Source organism: Sitophilus oryzae, unplaced genomic scaffold (assembly GCF_002938485.1).
Source record: "Sitophilus oryzae breed Bouriz unplaced genomic scaffold, Soryzae_2.0 scaffold_942_pilon_pilon, whole genome shotgun sequence".
Taxonomy (NCBI): domain Eukaryota; kingdom Metazoa; phylum Arthropoda; class Insecta; order Coleoptera; family Curculionidae; genus Sitophilus; species Sitophilus oryzae.
In genome coordinates, this window is record NW_022147575.1 from 824,823 (window position 1) to 847,502 (window position 22,680).

The following is a 22,680-nucleotide window of genomic DNA, read 5'->3' on the forward strand; positions in this document are numbered from 1 at the left end:
TATTCTGTCATTATCATAGGTCATTATAAACGTCAAAAAATTTCCAGTATAATTCGCTGTTGGCTGCCCACAAGGAAACAAAATTCACTAAAATTTATCCGTTGCCATGGTGATTTGTCAAAAAAACACGTTTTGATTGGTTCAAAATTACAGGTGTGGAATTTTCAAAATAATAAATATATTTTTCCATAGCAACTGTTAAAATTGCCTTATATCTATCAAAAATATTACATAAAATAGTACTTTAACAGCAAGGGTAGATTAAATGATACTTTAATAGCGAGGATAGGTTAAAAACTTTATTTCTTCTCGCACGTTTTTTAATTGCTTCCATTTTTGAAAATTTTTGTATTCCTTTTCATAAGTTATTCGGGATTTAAATGGAAGTAGTTTGGAAATGGCGTTTGTCCCCTCAGCCTGAATATCTGTTGGTTCGTTTTGAGCCATTTCTGGCTCCAATTCAATCAGCAATCGACACGAAAGAGAATTAAAAAATTAATATTGACTCAAAACTGACAACTAAAGAGAGAGCTTTATTTATTTGTCAAATTACATAGAAACCAACGCCAACCCAGCACAACATTTTTTCTACTCGTAATAAATTCCTTAAAATAATAATTCGATGTACTTAAACAGCCGTTAAACGGCAGCCTACTAAAATGCCGTTAATAGATATTGTGACGTCGTTCATGTCGGCGGAAAATAATGCCTAGCCTTAAGCATTTTGTAAGAGCACCTGTGGGTTAGTGGCTGAGGCTATCGCTTCGTAAGCGAATGGTCCGTGGTTCAAATCTCACGCCGACCAAGACTTTTTTATATTTTTTTTTGCTTATAGCGTGATCTTATTGCATTGGTTTCATTTTTTTTGGTTGGATTGGTTTAGTTATTTGGCGGGTTGGTTAGCTTGGTTATTTGGAGGGTGTTAATTCATTGGTTAGTTGGTTATTTGGTGGGGTTGGTTGATTTTTACTAATTTATATTTGTTTTTTATATTTTTTATCAGTGTCGAGGTTAGTTGCGTTGGTTAAGTTGGTTATTTAGTGGGGTGGATAGCGTTGGTTAGTCCTTATAAAATTCATATATTTCATAAAGCCGTCAAGTGCGGTCACATCAACGACGTCATACCTATTAACGGCATTTTAGTAAACTACCGTTTAACGGCAGTTTAAGTACAGCCATAATAATTTCTGGATAGTTTTTCAAACGTAACTCGCTATGGAAAAATATACTGTTTTATACACGACGATAAAATTGCATTATCGCCTTTTCGAAATAACCTGATATCATAAAATTATACAGGGTGTCAGAAATAAGTGCAGATATTTTAACTGGTAGTGTATTTCGACCCCGGTTGAAAATTTTAAATATTTCTTGACATTTTTCGGGAAATTTTAAAAAACTTTTTACTGCCACTTGTTTATTTGCTTGAGATTTCTCTACGGTATATCTAAACCTTGCAGTGTTGCCACCTCCTATATCATTTCTATATTTATAAATTCACGGCAATTTTAAATTTCTGCCAAAAAAATTAGGAATGTTAATTTTATTTTTTTATCAGTACCCATACTAATAGTTCTAGAAAAAACACATTAATTATCTTTAGTACATACCTACCCTTTCAATGACAATATCTAAATATAAGTCAATTATTGTCCTGTTACAAAAACGGGGCAACCCTGTGTGAGTTCATATCAATAAATATTTTTATATCTCCACATTGAAAGCTGAAAGCCTATAAATTAAATCAAAGTCTATACATTTTTTATTATTTTAAGTTATTTAAACAAGGAATAACTGGAAATGAGTGATTTGATTATTAGAGGGCCCAAAAGAACAATAGAAACACCTTCTAAAGGATTTGGACAGTATATTTTTGAGAGGGCTGATGAATTGGGTGATAAAATATGTCAGGTAATGTACTTTCTAAGATTGTGTACGTTGCAGCTTCAATAGAAACATTATCAAATCAATTTTCCAATCCCTCCAATCCCAAATGATTTTCCCGAAAATTATACAAAAAACACTAGGCACCTTGGTTGCGTACACTACTTCAACAATCACTATTGTTTCCTTATAAAATTAGTAAGTGACTGAATAGTCTGATCTTGATTAGATGCAAGACGTCTTTTGTGATCTAGTATTTTTTATACTTTTCCAAATTTCCATAACGTTTTAGAGAAAATTAAAAAAAATCATGATTAAAAATTTTAATGAAAAAGTTTTTCCCCTTGTAAAGACAATCAGCAGACATACTATACACTGAAAATTTTAATTTCTGAATTTAATAACAATATTGAGGGTTATTTCTTGCCACAGATTATTGTAGTAAATTTATCATCCGTTTTTTAGTTTTACAATTCGTTTGTAAATGTATGTAAATATGTTTATAATATATCTTTATATTCACCAATATTCTTTGTGAATTTGTTTAAAACAATATGTATCTCATAGTAAATTTATCTTTTAAAATCACCATCTTTTTGTATTATTACTATAGAGTAACAACAAATTAAAATATTTTATTAGAGTGAATTTACAATTACTTTGTTGTAAATTCACAAAGCGTTAGTAAATATTAATAAATTAAATAAAATACGTGTTTATAATAATATTATAATATTTATTATAAAGGTTAATGAAAACAAAACAGAACTTATGTATTTTGGATACTTTTTGCCATCTCTTCTTGTCTAGAATAACCTGTTGGGAATTCTGGACCTAACCAAAATAGGAACAAAATTGACATTAGATACAAAATAAAAAAACAAGCAAGAAAAATGATTCTAATCAAAACAATCAACTTACCAACTTAGAGACTATGGATGTATAGAGTTTTCTACTTCGGTCCTCTATTAAATTTGTCCTCCGAAACACAGTCTGAAAGAAGAAATAATGCTTATAGATATGTTGGATGTAGAGAGATCACATTTATCTTGTAGAGAGATCACATTTATAATGCCTTTATTATTTGAAATAGTTGAAGTTGTTGACATTTTGAAAAAGAAATCGAAAGATAAAAAACGCTGATAAGACTATCAAAATGTTGATCTAATAACAATTTGACATTTATACTATTACGTCAAAAGCAACTTTTTTCCAAAGCCTACCATGACTTCACTGATTCATCGTTTCTTGTTCACTGTTATTAATATCTTAACTATTAGATATTAATACCTCTGGGGTATTATGGTATTCTGGTATTTCGTCGATTTTAAAATAAACTAACTGTTTCTATCTTATTTTTTGTTAGAATGGGCATAATTAAGAGGGCTACTGATACCGTGTTGTAAAAATAAGGTAATTAAGGGCTTATTTTTTGGTATTTATTATAATTTTGCTAATATCTTCGGTTTGAAAGAAGATATCAAAATGCGGTTTTCGCTGACTTTTTAAGCTTTTACTACTCTTACTATCAACTAAAATTGCATATACTATTGCATTTAATTTTTTTGAAAAAACGCGCAATGTTTGTTAAATTGTAAGACAACGCCCCCTAGCATCTACGTTCAAAAGCTTATTATTACACATGCTCATTATTATTGTTTATATGGTACAATATAGAGTAAGTAACGCTCTTTTAAACGAGCCCCGCGTGTTGGATTCCGATCATTCAGTCCAGAGTTATTAATATTTAAATAAAAACAGATCTAACCTTCCCTAACTTCTAACTATATTTTGATAGATAGGGGAAATTGGCTCTAACAAAAAATATTCAAAATTTAGTGAAGATTGTGAAGCTATTACTTATAGTACACCTTATCTAGGCAAAATTGTGTAAAAACTCCATTTTCATATTTTTTGTTGCAGTTGCGCCCCCTAGCGGTCGTTCTACGAACTTGAAAATAATTTCCAGCAATTTCCCATAGCCTCTTTTGTTATAAATATTTTTTTCCGCAGCCCCTACCGCTAGTACTTTCCGAGATACAGCCGAGAGCTATTCTTAGTGGGACACCCTGTACATATGAATATAAACATAACTAGTATAATATACTTTAAATTATAAACACACTAATCATCCACGCACTGAGACTATCACCTGTGCAAAAAACAGCTTAGATTAAAATGTTCTTCGTCTTTTCTCTAATAGGCCAGTCGCCAAGTATTAAAAAATAGCTTATGGCGGGAGCAAATCCGCACAAGCTAGAGTAAATTTTATTTTGTTTAGTTTGGTGTAAGGAACCACGTGTTAAATTTGCACCACCCCCAAAGCCTGGATTTGGCCGCCATCTTGGAAAAAGTGGCTAAAATTCGGTTTATTTTTCATTATTTGCCAATAACTCGATTTCTATCAACTTTAGTGCAAAAAATGTACAGACCAAAATTAAAGAAGAGGAAAAACTCTATAAAAACGTTCTATGCACTTTTTCCGTGCGACGACTCGTTTTCAAGTTATCTCGGTTTAAACACGCTAAATATATTATAAGCAGTTATTATTTCCTCTATTATTAAAATTGCTTTATCACCGGAAATTTATTTTGATGAAAAAATGACGGCAACAGTGTCTCAGGGAAAATTCTTGTCAAATAAGAGGAACAAATGTCGAATAATATCAATGATACGTAATCGTTTGACGAACGAGGACTTCTGAGTCAAGCAGGCTGATGAAGATGCTGACACATTAATTGTCAACACTGCAATTGAAAAATCAAATCACAATGAAACGGTAATTATAGTCGGCGAAGACACCGATTTATTTGTAATTCTTATTGCCGTCAGGCAAGGGGTCGCAAAGTAGGACGTATGCACCCCATAATATGAATGTAGATGCTTCAGTTATGGACATTTCATTTCTCCACGCATTTAGTGGCTGCGACACCATATCCGCATTATACAGACAAGGAAAAATTTAATTCTTTAAAGTTTTACAGAAAGAAAAAGAATTATTACAGACAGCTGCACAAACTTTCAAAGACGCAAACGCACCCCCAGAAGATACAGAAAAAGCTGGAGAACGATTTCTTCTTCATGTATATGGATCCAAAAAATGCGACTCATTAGATAAGTACAGATACCAGTGTTTCGTAAAATCTATTACCACTTCCCAAATCTAGCATCATTACCACCGACCAAAGACGCAGCTCGCTTGGTTAAAAATCACCTCTGGAGTGGGGATGGAAAAATTCAAAGAATGGGTTGATGCCCATTGCTACTTCCCAAGCTGCAGCTCCCCAAGAATTATTAAATTTGATTTCATGTAAATGTGCCAAAGGTTGTAATACATCTTGTAGTTGCCGGAAAGCAGGTTTGCGTTGCTCGGTAATGTGTGCACTTTGTCAGGGCAAATCATGTTCGAATAGTTTGGAGGTGGCAAAATTATATGAAGATGAGTACGAGGACAATTTTCCTCTCGATAAAGATCAACGAAAAGACAGTCATGAAGATTATATTGAACAGCCAGTAACATAAAAAAAACGAAGGAACTCTGATAAACCTTCCACCTCAACAGAAACCTAAGTTGACGACATGTGGATTAGGCCTATTGGAAATGGGGAGAGCAACTCAAATAACTTGATTTTCCACCAGTCGCGCAACAATAAAAATTTGGTCCGTTATTGCGGTCATAATACAAATTGCGTTCTTCCATTATGACCGCGACAGCAGGCTACTGCCAACCAGTAGCAAACAAGTTTTTAGGCTTTATGTCTCGGTGGTGCCGCTCAAGGTGGTGTGGAAACAAGTACAGTTAACCCCGGATATATTGAACACGTACATTATATCAAACTTTATTTTGTTTTCGTAAAATTCGATACTTTGGGTAGTCGCACGAAAAAAAACCATACAACGTTTTTTATAGAGTTTTTCCTCTTCTTTAATTTTGGTATCTACATATTTTGCACTAAAGTTGATGGAAATCGAGTTATTGACAAATCATGAAAAATAAACCGAATTTTAGCCAATTTTTCCAAGATGGTGGCCAAATCCGGGCTTTACGGGGAGTGCAAATTTAATACGTGCTTCTCGACACCAAACTAAACAAAATAAAACTTATTCCAGCTTGTCCGGATTTGCTCCCGCTATCGATACACTTGCCGACTGTCCTATAACTACATTTTCATCGATTACTTAATACGCATCAGCTTGTCACGTGACATGGCGTCATATTTTACTAAATATATTATGGAAAATTCACACAAATTTTGAGAAGATGTCTAGAGACATTACTGCAAGATTGTATTTCTTATACAAGATTAGTATTTAGTTTTTGAACTCACAAAACTCATTGTGAAAATAAAATCGTTTAGTAATAATCATTTAATATTAATAAGCTGTTTTGCAAAATTACATTTTTTTGTGAAACTATGCAAAAATATCTTATTTTTACAAGTTGCTTATTAAAAATACTCTAATGTATCAATATTTTTTTTGTAAAATTACTTATATTTTTTCAGCGTATAATTTGCTTCATTTTTTTTTGATGAATGATTTTATTATTTCAAATATCATTTAGATTGACGGCAACACTGATGAAATAGAAACATATGCTCAAGTCAAGTCCAGATCAACTAAAGTGGCCTTAGGAAAACAACAACTTGGTTTTAAACCAAAAGAAATCGCATTTTTGTGTTGTAAATCTGGTATAAACAACATAACTCTAGTCCTAGCAACATTGTACTTGGGAGGATATGTCAGTTCTGCTAATCCAAAACAATCAACTTCCGAAATACGGTATTTAATGAGTTTGGTAAAACCAAAAATGAATTTTGTAGACCAGGAATCGGTCGAGTTGATACATCATAGTTTAGTGGGTCTGGATTTAACACCTTGCATTATTGTAATTGGAAACTCTGACAAGTACACTCTAAAATCCTTGGAGAAGATTTACGATGAAGAAAAGTTTTTTCGTCCAGTGCCACAGAAACTCGCTGATATAGCTTTTATTATGTTTAGTAGTGGAACTACTTCATCTCCTAAAGGAATATACGTAACGAACAAATATCTCTTGGACAGAGGAATGATGACATTAGAGTAAGTAACATTGAAGTTGTTTGAATATACATATACTACGGCCTACAGTTGATGTTTTACATTGGTACCACATTTTCATCAGGATAACTGGAGGTTGTACTAGCTATTATTAGCGATACCCCCAGTTATACTTTTAGTTACGTAATTGAGGGCGCCATTTTCATTGTTGCCAACCACGGACATATTCGAGGCCGGGCTGACTAACTGGAATTTAAAATTTCCGCTAGGGATTCAGGTGGTAGCTCTGCTGTAAAAAAATGTCAAGTTGTCACATTTATGAATTGTGTTGTGGTACTTTAAGCTTAAAAAATTTTACTAAGTGAGTCAACGATAGAGTAAAGTCAATTATCTCATTTGTTTCGAGGTTTACAAAAAAATGTTAAACATAAAAGTTATAGGGAAGGTTAAGATACACATTTTAAAATTATTGTAGAGTGTACAGGGTGCTTCAAAAAAGTGTGGCGAATATAACATATGTTTTTTTAAATGCAACACCCTATTTTTTATTTTATTTTTAGATTCTGCGTAAAATTCCATTACTTTTTTTATATATAACGTTATATACCTAAAATTAATAGTTTTTGTAATATTTAAATTTGTTTAAACAAATGTTAAATTGCAGTGTAATAAAAAAATTGTCAGTGGTACCATTGTTTCTGAAGTTGGAATACCAAAATTTCGTATGAGAGTTTTATAAAGATGAAAAAAAAAGATATATGTAAATATATTTTAGTTAAATGCTACAGGGTGTTCAAAATATATTTGTGAATTTCAACTACTTAAAATTAAAAAAATCTTAAATTTTTTAAATGGTACACCCTATATATTTTCATTTTTTCTGATAGATTTTGCAAAGCTCTTCAACTTTTATTAAGTATGTCATATACCTATTTTTAATAGTCTGCGATTTATTCCAATTTTTTCTATTTTTAAACTAATTTTTAATACCATAATTACGCTATAACATCATAGTTGCCGTGACAAAACGAAAGTATTTATTACTTATCTTTAACAAGTAGTTTAATAATTAGTTACAATTGTTATTATTAGTTAAAATTAATTAAATTTACTCAAATCAACTAAAATCTTAGTCGTGAATTTCTTGGTGTATTTCTGTATTATTAAAGATAACACTTAGATTTTCCGTCGGGGCTAATAGCCACAGATTAGGGTAATACTAACTAGATTATCTAATTGTTGACGACTACTGATATAGGATTTTTTTACGACAGACAGTAAAGTTTTTTTCTCGTAGTAATTCTGGTTTATAATTCATTTCGTAAAACCAATATTACTAGAGCCGCGAGACCGTCCCATTACACACTGACAATAATATAATATAATATAATATTGAAAATGTTTTCTAGATAATCTACATTTATTCTTATAGTACTTAGCAAAGTACTATAAATATATAGTACTGAGCCAAAAAATATGTTTATCTTGGCTTGTTCGTGTATATTAGTCACATTGTTCATTTTCAGGAAAACCTGTAACTATTATCTCTACCTCTACCATTTATACTTATTACAACAAATTAAACTAAAATTCACGTTTTGTTCTTTACTTGCTTAACAGACACATGAAATTTTGATAATAATTATTTTTTGTTAATTTTAAACAGTTGAAATTCATAAGTATATTTTGAACACCCTGTAGCATTTAACTAAAATATCTTTACATATATCTTTTTTTTCATCTTTATAAACTCTCATACCAAATTTTGGTACTCCAACTTCAGAAACAATGGTACCACTGAAAATCTTTTGTCACACTGCAATTTAACATTTGTTTAAACAAATTTAAATATTACAAAAACTATTAATTTTAGGTATATAACATTATATATAAAAAAAAATTATAAAATTTTACGCAGAATCTAAAAATAAAATAAAAAATAGGGTGTTGCATTTAAAAAAACATATATTATATCCGCCACACTTTTTTGAAGCACCCTGTATACTCTATAATAATTTTAAAATGTGTATCCAAACCTTCCCTATAACTTTTATATTTAATATTTTTTGTAAACCTCGAAACAAATGAGATAATCGACTTTACTCTATCGTTGACTCACCCTGTACAAGATAGCTTAATAGTCGTTGTAAAAAATTCATCGCATCCTTATTAGAACATTTTGAACGGAAAATCGGTAGTAATGACCCTTTATGTCCCTTAAGTGCTGTTAAAGAGGTGGTTTTGTTGATATAAATAATAACTGTTTATATATTTATAATAATTAATTTATTTTTGTTTCTTAAAAATACTTTTGATTAAAAGAAAATAAGTAAAAGTGGGCAATGCTGTGCCGGTCCATCAAAATCAAGCTTAATCACGCGACTAAAAGTTTATTTGGTATGATGTATATCATGTTCTGCAATATTCTGGATTCTAGAAACGCTGATACTTCGAAACCTGGAGTCATAATGCACTTTACCTCATTTTACTGGATATCTGCCTGGTTTATGACTAGTGCCGCAATTGCCACTGGATCTGCCAAGGTTGTTGGAAGTGGCATTTCAGCCGAAAAATGCTTGTACCTCGTAGAAAAATATAAAGTAAGATGATATAGCGGTGCAAGTGTTCGGCACACACTTACTTTTCTTTCTGATATATTTCAGGTTACTTTCATTTCTATGTCCAACAGTTACACCTACGAAATAACCTCTCTAAGTAAAGAACTCATCGAGAAATATGATACGAGTTCATTACTTTCCATTGCGGTAGTAGGATCGCCGGCACATCCAGCTCAAATAAGTAAACTTAGGCAACTATTGCCCTATACCCATGTATGTATGGGATATGGGTCAACTGAAACAAATAGTATCACTTATTTTGATTACACTGACCAAGAAGCTTATAAGAACAAGATACAATCTTCTGGAACCTTAAGGCCTGGCGTTGAATTAAAAGTATGTAGGTATATCAAACGTATATACATACACATATATATATATATATATATATATATATATATATATATATATATATATATATATATATATATATATATATATATATATATATATATATATATATATATATATACTGCCGTCCTAAAACACATGCCGTATCTACAACGAGCGCCAAGCGGAGAAAAATGAGGTTAAAATTATTTGATTAGTCCTTGACTATTAGGAAAATTTAGAAGATAACAATCGTGAATTATTGAACAAAATAAGTATAAAAATAAGTTAAGTACTCAAAAATAATCGTATTTATTAACACTAATTTAAAAAATCATTTACGGCGTTTTGAACTAAAATTTTATGGCCTTTATGCAAAACAAAAATGCCGTATGTGCGCAAAACTCTCAATAGATTGACAAAAATGTATAAATATTTATTTTTACTTTGAATAAGACTATAGATTAATTTTTTAATGTGCTTTATTAGGTGCTTTATTAGGTTATAATAATATGAAATAATCGCAAATATAAACAGTTAGAAATTACAAATACAAACAGTTAAAAAATTCGACAAATAATTTCTAATTTCTTACTAAAACATAACACACTAACTTAAACTTTAACGCTTATACAAAAAGGCACACAATAACAAATTGCAAAAAATTTCAAAAGTTCATTAGTTATCAGTTTCGGGCAAATTTATCCAAAACTCTTTTCGGTTCTCTGGCATTATGTTACCAAGATTTTTAATGATGGCATCTTTTTTTGTTTTCGGAAAACCTCTAGGTGCAGTACGACGAAGTGGCACAAATTGTGAAAAAATACCACCCTTTGTCATTGCCTTTTTGTATAGGAAATCTAATTTTTCAAATTCGTTGTTTAAAGAAGATTTATAATGTAAAAAAAATGACCCACGAGTAGCTTTTATTTGTACAATATCGCTTAAATAAATTCTTTTTTTTTGTTGTTTCATTTTTGCCTCAGATTTAAGGTCTTTCCATTGGTAAAAATCGTGATGAGACATTATTTTTACTTCAGTTCTCGATTTTTGTGCCTTTTGTACAGCTTCTACAAAATCATTAAAATCGTATACCTTGCCTTTCCTTTTTAGTGATAGCTCCACCTGGTGGTGGAAGCTATCGGCGGACATGAAAGTATGCCCGGGCTCAAAAAAATTGATTAATATTTCGCTAGCCAATATTTCAGAGGAGTTTATTATCCTAACAAAGAAAGAAAGAAGACACCAATTTTTATTTTGGCTGGAACAATTATCCAGCCAAAGAATAATTTTTGGTGCGTCTCGATGCTTTAGAAAAAATGCATAAAAACAGCTTACAATGTCTTCTTTGTCCCTACCTGATATAGCTTCATTCCAAAGCACTGCAAACGGTTTTTGTTTTGACATAATTCCTACTGGGACAAAGCTTTCGTTATAAGTTGTAAGTCTTTTAATAAACAGAACTGTTTTAAAAGTATCGACCCTGGGCAACATGATCACCTTCTGCAAGTCCACGGAGAAACAAACAGTACCATCTTCAAACTTAGTTTTGGCATGCGTCTGGTATAATTCTCTGGAGTCTTTGGCGTGATCAATGTGCTTCTTCCAAGAGCAGCACTTTTCACAATTTTCTTGCAAATCATCCTTCGTGTGATCATGCAATTTGAATTCTTCACAGCGTTCACATTCCTCGTGTCCTAATGAAGCAAATGAAATATTTTTGACCTTAACACGTAAACGATAAGCTTCGTAGCTAACTTTCATGGTTGGGTATTGGGATTTAAATAACTCAAACATTACAGAAACGGAAATGTCGCTCGGCAGATATCTTCGATTTGGAGCGTGTTCTCTCCTAAAATGAAAAATAAAGTTTTTTTTAACTTTGAGGATAATAATTTCTTTTCTAATAATCTACATACCTATAATGTGATATAGATGGTTCAAAAGATTCTATGTGCGCATCTACCAATTCATAGTTTATTTTTTTCTTGGCTGATCTTGTCCGTTGATCTGGTCTAGCATTTAACTGGTTTCTTGGGATTTTCGTGAGAGTATCGTGTAAAACCCTGTCGTTCGTTTTTTTGTACCCAAGCGTTGTGAGGAAAAAATTTTTACAGACTTCTATGATTTCACCATTTGCAGCTTTTAATTTGTATTTAAAGGTGTTTTGTTTTCTTTCGCTTTCAGTAGTTCGCCGTTTTACATTCAATCGACTGCATGTATTTAAAATAAACCCTTTTCTCTCCTTGCTAGAAAATTTCCAAAAACTAGCGTTTAAAATTGTTCGTTGATCTTCTGGTATTAGCTTCACACACTTTTTTTGCATCTATTCACGTTACAACCAGGCAACACCTGGTGATCTTTAATTAGTTTTTCTCGTTTTTTTATAAGTTCTTCTTGCTTAGAAATTTTATCTATTTTTCTTCTTTTCCTTAAATTGCCATCTTTTGTATAACCGATGTTTTCCAATTCTTCTGTTTGCGATTCATTATTTAAATCACTTGGTTATTTACTATCTGGCATGGCACATCAACTTTAATAAATTGGGATCCTGTGTCATTTGCAGTTTTTCCTTGGTCCAAACTAATACTTTGAATGGTAGGTTCCTGAGGTAAATTTTCCACATTATTTTCTAATAGTACTACATTTGTTAAGTTAGTTAGCACTAGGGGCTCTTTATTTAAAATTTCCGTAGGATAAAGGCTTGGCTCTGGGTTCGGTATTATTTCTGGCAAAACATCTTTGATCGCACAATTTAAAGTAGTCAGAAGACAACCATCTTCAGTTAAAACTTCTATATTCTGCTGATTAGGTGTTGTAGCCCAAGTGTTGTTATCGGGAACGGGGGGTTCTTTCGAAACCAAAGAAAGAATTTTCTGAGTTCTACTTAACATTTTCCTGAAAATATGAAACGAGAGTTACTAACAATAAAAGCTGAAATTAAACAGCCATCGGACGACAGCTTACTTAAAGGCCGACAACACATTTTAATATAATTATTGTTTTTTTGAAAAAAAAAACAAACAAGCCTACGAATTTAAACTGAAGTATTCTTTATAAACAGAATATAACTTATTTAGTAACCTTAAGAAGTATTCTTACTTAACAATACGTCGCATCGTAGTATTTTAGAATAGTTTTTTTGGGTAATTCGCTTACTAAATTACGGAAAGTATACATACCTGCCCTATATTATCCAAAAATGCGAAAAACTTGAAAAATGTAACACAGAAAACTAACCCTTGACGCTTGAAGAAATACACTGTGACAGAATTCGGCGATTAATTGATTATGGCGCATAACCGACGTAACTAATAGCAAATTGCCGTATCTGACAGGTTCTAACTCGAAAGGCGGTATCTACACAGTTGTGGAAGTAGATACGGCATTTATTACTGGTAGCAAGCATATACCGCGTTATTTCTTAAAACAGAATAATAATTTGGTAGATACGGCCATTTATTACGTGCGATTTCAAATATTTCGAAGGCATATACGGCATATAGGCTTGGTAAAAGTTAATTTAGCTTGTTACTGATCCATTGATGTAAAAATCTCAAAATCCGTTTTTTTTCGTTTTTTGTAGATACGGCATGTGTTTTAAGGACGGCAGTATATATATATATATATATATATATATATATATATATATATATATATATATATATATATATATATATATATATATATATATATATATATATATATATATATATATATATATATATATTAGTCTGTTTAGAACGTTTTTCTACGTTGTCCGATACCCAATTTCCAGCCTGTTGTATTCGTACAATCCTCTGTTGACAGGTTTCTTTCACTCATCGCTTTGTGTACGCTTTTTTGCCATTCCAGTTTTGGTCTTCCCTGTTTTCTTCTGCCCTTTGGTTGCCAATTGATTATTTTCTTGGGCCATCTAGTGTCCTTCATTCGCTCTACATGTCCGATACCAGATCAGCTGCTTTTTCTCTATATCCTGTGTTATCGTATCTTCTATACCCATTTGTTGTTTTATGGTATTATTTCTTATTCGTTGTTGTCTTGAAATTCCCATTGATCTTCGAATGACATCCATTTCTACGGCCTCTATCCCCTTCTTGTATCTCTCAGTTATTCTCCATGTTTCTGCTCCATACAGGAGGTTGCTCTTTATTATGGTTTCATATATATTGAATTTTCTTCGCTGTGTTATTAATTTGCTCCATAAGATTCCATTTAGACATCCGATTATTTTTTTCACGTTGATAATCCTTTTCTCTATTTCTCTGCCGTCAGTTCCAGTGTTATCAAATGTAATTCCCAGGTACTCATACTCTTGACACTGCTTAATTTCGTGACCGTTGTCCAAGTTCAAGTTTCCTTCTGGTGCGCCTATACATAGATATTTTGTTTTGGCTATGTTAACTGTCAAGCCCCATTCTCCGTATTCTTCAATAAGTTTTCTTAGCATATATTGCATATCATTTTTGTCATTGGCAACTATTATTTGATTGTCTGCGATTTGAAGTGTGAACAAACATTCATTATCAATCTCTATGCCCATACCACGGATCTTTCTTTTCCAATTTTGTAAAGCGACTGCAACGTATATTTTAAAGAGAGTAGGGGAGATACAACAACCTTGACGCAAGCCCTTGTCGGTTATAAATGTTTCTGTAAGCTCTTTTCCTACCCTTATTTTTGATTTTGCGTCCTTATATAGTTCCTTAAGAGCTGTTATATAAGTATGGTTGATCGTAGATTGTTCTAGTACCCTCCATAGTCTTGATATTGGGACAGTGTCGTACGCTTTCCGTAAGTCAACAAATGTTATATGTGTGTCCAAGTTTCTTGCCGATCTTTTTTCTATAACTTGTTTTAAACAGAACACGTTATCTGTACACGACCTTCCTGCTCTAAGACCATTCTGTTCTTCTTCCTCCTTTTCTCTATAATCTTCTTCTATGAGATCACGTAAAATTCTACTATATAACCTGCTCATTGTGCTCGTCACTAATATACCACGGTAGTTACTGCAGTCCAGCTTATTGCCTTTTTTTACGGATCGAAGATATATAAGCCAGCTTCCAGTCTTCTGGAACGGGATGTCCGTTTAAGCAAATATTGAAAATTAATGCCAAGCTTCTAAATAGTTTCTGCGTACCATTTTTCAACATTTCGGAGTATATTCCTTCTGGGCCGCTTGCTTTGCCCGATTTTAAGTTCTTGGCAGCCATTCTTATTGTTTCTTCCGACATTTCAACTACTTCTCCCTGTACGTAGATGTTTCTTGGTGAATCAATTAAGTACTCTTGTCTAGATTCTTGAAGGAGGCCCCTATAATGTTCGAACCATTGTTCAGGTTTAATTAAGTGTATATTAGCCTTGTTTTTTCCTGGGTTCTTAACAATTGAAATAAATTTCCATATTTCTGAGCATTTTCTTCCACCTATGTAGTGGTTACATATTGATTCTGAATGAATTAACGTTTTGGTCAGCCATTACCACTGACAGTTATCGACCAACTTCATATCCCCATTGGAAAAATAGTAAATTTAAATTAGCCGTATTTATATCAATAGTATTATATTACATACCGAGGAGGGAAGTGTTTCATTACTGTCGAGAGCTTGATATTAGACAGTTAAAGCAAGGCACAATACGTATAGGTATCTCTCGACACGTAACGCAGAAACCTACGTTACGTCTGCCCTTGCGTTGTCGTGTAAACAAGAGTTAAAGCAAGTATTTGACGTACGTAACGCAAATGGTACATTTGTAATTCTAAATTATTTTGTGAAACAATTTATTTAATTTTAAAACTGAAAATGGATATCCATTGAATCCGCATTAAATTTATAAAAGTAATATCGAAAAATGAAGAAAATTATAAATGGAAATTATTTTATTACAGAAAGTAGTCTTTACAACTTAAAATGCTCTTAGTAATAAAAAATATAGGAAAACAGACAGAGTTTTATGATTATTTATTAGATTCCATCTTTTAGAATCCTCATATGGATTTTGGCTAAGAACTAGCATATTTAATTAAATAGATTCCAAAATGAGTTTATTATGATGCTTAATATTTTCATACTAATTTATTGTAATATAATAGGCCCAGTTCTGTTACACTGGCCCCAAAATTTATGAAATAACTTAATTACTAGCCAGTTGTGGAAACGAATTGTTTGTGAATTTGTACGTTCGGCATCATTCGGGTGAAAATCGAAACTCCTTCGGCTCGATACGTTTGCGTTTTGTACGTACGTAAAGGCACGTAAAGATACGTATCACGTAAACGCAAGTGAATTTCTCACTGCGCAAGCGTACATGTCAAACGATACGTTTACGTCTACGTCTTTGGCCGTGCTTTAACTGTCTATTGTTAATCGAGACGCGTAGCGTCCTTAACTAAATCTCGAGACAATAATGAAAACTCTCCTCCGAGGTTTGTATACTATTTTATTTACAACCACATTATTAATTAAAAAATCGGGACAGTATTTTATTTTGAAAAAAATAAATAAATATACGAAAATTTGTCGTTTTCTTTTTTGGCATTTCCATATCTATAGTTACCGGTACCAGTGGTTGTTATGGCGCAAACCTTCAACATCAAAACAAACAACTAAGTGACAGTTTTGAATTTCTCGTTCGTTTTTCGAATTTATATAACACAGAAAGTCAGAATGTTGTCGGAAAGTTCTGATAATGAAGACCACTTTAATATTGGTACTCCACCAGAACTTACAGAAGCTGCAAAAAGAGCAGAAGCCAGTTTACTTCCAGAGAAAAGTAAAGGGCGATATGAAATAGCATTGAAAGTATACGAAAAATGGTGTGTCGAGAGAAATGCTAAGAATATTGTTTCGGAGACAGTCTTGATGGCATATTTTAGCGACATGGCAAGGCAGTGAAAGCCATCTACTCTTTGTGAATTTGGAAAATCATTGTTTTAAGTGGTTGGGTTGACCCAGAGAAGTAACATACCAAAAGTCCCCAGCCATAGACCTTGTGCGTTAGCCGTGGGGGGACGGGAAGGGGTGAAAAAGACCGGTTTATAGGTTTATTGTTATTATCTCTAAAATTAATCATCCTAGCGAAAGTACACAATACAAAATGAATTGTTCACAAAAAAGGTCCTATTAATTTTTTCACTATGAGCAGTAGTTAAGGGTGTATAATACTTTGAAAATACGAATGGTGAAAAAAACTGTGTATTGTGGAAGATTAACGATTAACACAAACCCGAAAAAAAATTATAAGTAAATAAGTATTTAAGCTTATATATGGCAATATCAAGTATTTTATTGTTCGAGTTCATCGTCAAAGTTATCATCATCGTCGTCGCCGTTGATGCCGATGATTGGAGGACCGTTGGTACGCGAAGCGCGTCAAGTGCTGCACACAAGCGAAGATATATGCCTGCTTTACGGCACCCACAACGGCTTTCGCAACCAGTCTTGCCCCGCAAAATATATTACTTGGGACAGATTCTGGCGCAACTAGATCCATGCTTGTGACAGGGGTGAGGAAGCCGTCCAACCCATTCAACCATCGCCAAGCAGTTGGCTCCTGCTGCTGATTTCCATGCAGCCAGTGCTGAAGCTGCAAATGATAATTAATTCGTTGTTGGTCATTACAGTAATACAAAATAAATGTTAAGGTAAACAAAGCATATATTGACACAAATCTGCAAATAAACTCTGAGGGAGTGCTGATGCTGGCGAGCAGCGCCTCTAGAAGGTGGAAGTGCCGCAAAAGGCCTTGGCTTGGTTGACGCTGTAACAAAGGCCTGGTGTCGTACCCAGCTCAGGTCTGCTCCTTTTAGGGCCTGGTATAATGCCAAAAAAAGCAACTCTCCTGCACCAGCTACCATGTCCTGTGTTGCTAAGGGATCAGAGAAGACTTTGTAAATGTCTGTGATCTCCTCTTCAGCCTTTAAAAATACTTTAACCACCCCTCCCTTGCTCTTGTTATAAATTGCGGAGGTAGTATCATAATCGCTGAACGAATGGAGTAACAGAATGGCCTTCGCATATGGAAGCTTTTGGAAGTTGGCGACATTATACCAACGTGACTCCACCTTTCCCCTGCTTTGCTTAAAGGAAGGCATCTCTTTTTCAGGGGGGGTTAATGCAATAAGCAACACCAGCAGGTCTATATCCTCGCCTATGACTGTCACAGTTTGATGCTGGTTAGCTGCCTGCAAACGACAGCTTACGATTTTGGTATCAGCGTCTCCTGTGGCTACTATTGCTATTAGTCCTTGAGCTTGAATTTTTTTGCAAGAAAGTTGATATGCCTGGTTTTGTTAAACTCACTAGATAAAAAGTTCTCCTGCTGAATAGTGCAGGATGTGGTCTCATCAAAGTGGATGTTGAATGAGGGTTTTGAAAGCCCCCTTCGTTTTTGCTCAGCCCTTTTGATGTTGTTGGCATCACCGTAACCATCAAATACCACAGTGCACTGTTCACCATAGTGACAAATTATGTATTTCACGTACAGGTCGCATATTTTGCCGAATGTTGAGCCAACGTTCCACTTGACACGATAAAGCAGCAAACCAATTTAATTAGATCATTGATGGCGACATCTATATTTTTTAATACAATACCTAAGCTACAACTAGTCAGCTTATTTGCCGCAAGATGCCTCTCGCAAAACAAACTTTATTTTTCTGTTGATATTAGGTTATATGATCATTTGATATGATCCTTGAACAACAAAAACATGGTTTTTCATAATTTTCGCATTTTGAAAGTATCATACACTCTTCACTACTGCGCCTAGCGAAAAAAAGAATAGAACCTTTTTTGTAAACCATTGAATTTAATTTCATTTTGTATAGGACATTTTTTTTCGCTAGGATGCTTAGTTTTCGAGATAATAACGAAACATATATAAACCGGCCCTTTTCACCCCTTCCCCCTCCACCCACCCCCGGCTAACGCACAAGGTCTATGGCTGAGTACTTTTGGTATGTTACTTCTAAGGGTCAACTGATCCACTTAAAACAATAATTTCTTTGACACTATTTTTTTTCCGAATTGAGGTATTTTTTCGTGTTCGTTTTTGCCTATGATGTCCGTTTTAAGTGTCCAGATTTCGTATGCATAGGTCATGACTGGTAGTAGTAGGTACACATTAGTCGAATGTTTTTTTCTTTAGATTGAATGTCATATATCGATCTAGATTTGAATATGATTGAGTTTCTGCCATAAGTACTGTAACGTTTTTAGTTCGTTACATGTCTTTTTTATATATAATATATGATGTCTCGCCTATCATCACCGGATTCCCTCTCGTTCAGGCCGGATAGTTTATTTAACGCGTAATTTTTACGTTCTCTAGTCGCCAACCCTGTTATCGTTCGACACAACCCTGTTACTATTCTGTGGAGGCGCGCGCTGTCAACATCGCTTCTGTCAACTCTCTGTGCTTAACCTCACTTTATTTTGACGCTCTGTTGTATCCCAGCTTTTAGAAATGGTGATTATTTAAATCTTGCTGTATAATCTGAATCAGCTGCTATTTCAAAGCAACAGGTAAAGATGAAATATTATCCTTTTAGATTCGATATTATTATTGAATATTTTTAGGGTAGAGTTACGGATGTCTCAACTTGTATTTGTGTTTTGCTGGCACGTTGGCGTCCCTTTTTTTTTGTCCTCCAGAATGTCACATGGAAGAAAGGACACGTTGTTTATTATTTATTGACCCCTCGGAAGTATTTCGAGGGTCCAAGGTATGGACTATTTCCAAGGTACGGACTATTTCCAAGATACGGACTATTTCCAAGGTACGGACTGTGTCCAAGGTACGGACTGTGTCCAAGGTACGGATAGTGTCTTATGTACAGACATTATCTTATGTACAGATGTCCTGTGGACGAGTGTCCCCAGTGAGAATGATTTTTTTCCTACATATAAGTGCCACAGCGTGGATGTAGCTTGAGTCCCATGCTGCTTCGTTCCCAGCTATAAGCTAGTTAGTTACGGGTGTATCAAGTCATGGTGTCCTCATTCTGGCCCCTTTGGTTGTGTTGGATGGCTGAGTACAGAGAAATGCGAGACCACCTCACGATGTTACTGTTTTAAGCAGGATTGCATAAAGAACAGCTAAGTGTAGATTTAAGTTATAGTTTTGCATTTAACATTCAAAACATTTACAGTCTTAAACAATAACGTACATCTTAAATAATATCGTATAGACTATGTTGAGTGGTTAGATTGTTAAGAACATTCATGTCGATTTAGTAGTTAAAATATAATTTAGATCTTAGGTTTCATTGCATTATGTCTTGTAATAGTATTACTTTTTTATAGATATTATTATTGCACTAACATCATATAAAATATATCAAATTAATTAAAGTAATGCTACATTTCATATATTCTCTTAAACTTTACATGTCTTGTATTTTATCATAGTTGTTTTCATAGATATTTAGTACAACTCTTACCACCACTTTCTTTGACATATAACCACTACATATTCACTAGAACTCTACAATGTCATGTATCAGCACGAACATCATGAATGAATATAGTCATTAGTTTTAAGTAATATACAACTGTGTTTTCTTTCTCTGTACATGCCTGGCGCCCAATATCTATTTTTTTGTTTATTGTTATTAATTAGTTTTCTTTCCAGTGAAATACCTTATCCACGACTGCTCTCCGATGAAAAGCTGCCGTTCGCAGTGGTGGTTGTTTAAAAAACGCTACAGTACTTCGTGCTAACTTAATTCTTCTGTTGGTTTCTGGTAGCAAGGATCTCCTATATATTCTTCTATTTTCAAAGTTATGTTATCTATTAGAATGTCTTTACTTTCCACTAGTTCGTTGTACATTACTTTAGTGTTTGCTAAATTTATTTTGACTCCACTTTATTGCTGGCTGTATTTACCTCATTAATTTGTGCTTGTGGTTCTTTATACGGATATGCACAGGCCCTGGTGAATATGTCACGTGCTTGTAGTTCTTTGTCCCTATTTATTTTGGAATATTATGCTCAAAGCTCTAATGTTCTTATTTGCAGATTATTGATTTGACAACAGGCCACCTGCTGGGACATAATCAAGAAGGAGAAATCCGAATCAGGAGTCCATCCTCAATGTCAGGCTACCACAACCTCGACACAAACGCCGCTTTTGACGAGGACGGCTTTCTAAAAATCGGTGACCTCGGTTATTACGATCAGGACCACTACGTCTACGTCACAGGGCGAGTGAACGACACCTTCAAATACCAAACCAATCAGATCATTCCTAGTGTCATTGAAAACGTCATAGTTCCGCATCCAGCAGTGGTAGAGACTGTAGCTTTTGGCGTAAAACATTTAGTAGATAATAATCATCCAGGAGCTTTGGTAGTTTTGCAACCGATGTCTGAAGTGGATGCGAAAGAATTGATGGTTTATACAAATGAACGGGTATCAAATAGTCATAGACTGAGAGCTGGAATTTTAGTTGTGAACGATATTCCGAAGACACCAACAGGGAAAATACAACGTAGGACTATCAAAGAAATGTTAAATAAAATGTTTAGTTTACAAAATTTTAATACTGCATTTCATTCAGTAAATTGTAAATCATAGAATGTTGAGACTGACTTTCTCAAAATAAATTATACTACATAAAATGTGTTTTTTTTTGTAAAACTCTTATAAATATCCAAAGATATTTAAACTCGAGTTTAAATATCTTTGTAAATAACCTAACTTTATATCAAAGGGTGTGTATTTGTGACTAAAAGCTCATGATATATTCATTAGTATATTTTTAGAAAGCAACATAGTAAGACAAATAAAATATAATCTACAAGATTATTATACATGTTCCTTAATGACACACATATTATAGTAATATTAAAATTATTGGTATTCTTTAATAATAAAAAAATTCCAGTAGATGCAGGCTCTTTTAGAAGACCGTATAATATTTTCCCATTAAAGACACTATAAATTAATGAAAATATTTGGAAATATGTAAAAAATATTTTTAATAGTATAATTAACAGGTGCTTAAATTTAAACATGGATATAATATGTACTTTATTTTTATTTGAGATCGAAATTATAAAATATCGATATTTTTAGACAGCATTAAGCTGGACTAGAGTTGTTGTATATCAACGATAGACGTGCAGATAATATAAATTCCATGTCCAACTCTAGAAGAGTTGATTTCGACGTGCAACATCCAAAAATTCAAAGAAAGAAATAATTCTTTACTTACTTGATATAAAATAACAAACAAGAGCTGTCACTGTCACAGAATTCCATAGTTGCACAGACTACTTTAAGTATCCTGAAGCCTTTATTAACGTCACATAATATTATATTTACAAAATTATTCTAAATAAAGTCGACTTCTCAGATATTACTCTATATATGTACTATATTACTTTTAGTTAATTTTCTACTGTCCAATTGAATTTATCTGGTTTATCTCCAACATAAACCATACTGTTACGTTTTTCGTCGGTTCCGTGTGGATAGAAAGTCACAATTTATTTAAACACTATTTATTTAACACTAATTAACAAAATTAATAACGATAAAAGACTTATAGAACTATTTACAAACGATTTATAACTAAGAATTTATTTTGAATTTTAGCGCGTCAACTGTATATTTATAACTGCCCCCTCTAGGCCACTGCCGCCGGCTTTTATACCTACAGCAAAAGAAATCTAGAATAGTCCATAGATCGTTAGGCGCATAGAGAAGGTTTTCGAATGTTCTCGTATGTACTAGTCCATTCCAGTGGGTCTCGATTCTTCTCGAACGAATGAATCATTGCGGTGTCTAGGCGATGTTA

General features: G+C 33.3%; 2 protein-coding genes across 2 annotated transcripts; one reads left to right on the forward strand and one right to left on the reverse strand.

The window, feature by feature from the left end:
* The first annotated feature begins 1,783 nt into the window (after positions 1-1,783).
* Positions 1,784-21,468, forward strand: LOC115891017 (4-coumarate--CoA ligase-like). The gene is made up of 5 exons (XM_030911409.1): positions 1,784-1,911; positions 6,449-6,966; positions 9,362-9,524; positions 9,588-9,878; positions 20,898-21,468. Exons 1-5 carry the CDS (start codon positions 1,801-1,803, stop codon positions 21,453-21,455), a joined length of 1,641 nt encoding a protein of 546 aa, XP_030767269.1. The 5' UTR covers positions 1,784-1,800; the 3' UTR covers positions 21,456-21,468.
* On the reverse strand, positions 10,237-12,109 carry LOC115891019. Its single transcript, XM_030911410.1, has one exon. The coding sequence runs from the start codon at positions 11,667-11,669 to the stop codon at positions 10,551-10,553; it is 1,119 nt and encodes a 372-aa protein (XP_030767270.1). The 5' UTR covers positions 11,670-12,109; the 3' UTR covers positions 10,237-10,550.
* Positions 21,469-22,680: the final 1,212 nt, after the last annotated feature.

What these genes read in the sequence shown, in the direction of transcription:
- LOC115891017 (XM_030911409.1), top strand. Translation starts at nt 1,801, where the DNA reads ATGAGTGATTTGATTATTAGAGGGCCCAAAAGAACAATAGAAACACCT. An exon ending in AGAGGAATGATGACATTAGA is followed by an intron (nt 6,967 to 9,361) that starts GTAAGTAACATT and finishes TCTGGATTCTAG; the next exon opens with AAACGCTGATACTTCGAAAC. An exon ending in ACCTCGTAGAAAAATATAAA is followed by an intron (nt 9,525 to 9,587) that starts GTAAGATGATAT and finishes GATATATTTCAG; the next exon opens with GTTACTTTCATTTCTATGTC.
- LOC115891019 (XM_030911410.1), bottom strand. Translation starts at nt 11,669, where the DNA reads ATGTTTGAGTTATTTAAATCCCAATACCCAACCATGAAAGTTAGCTAC.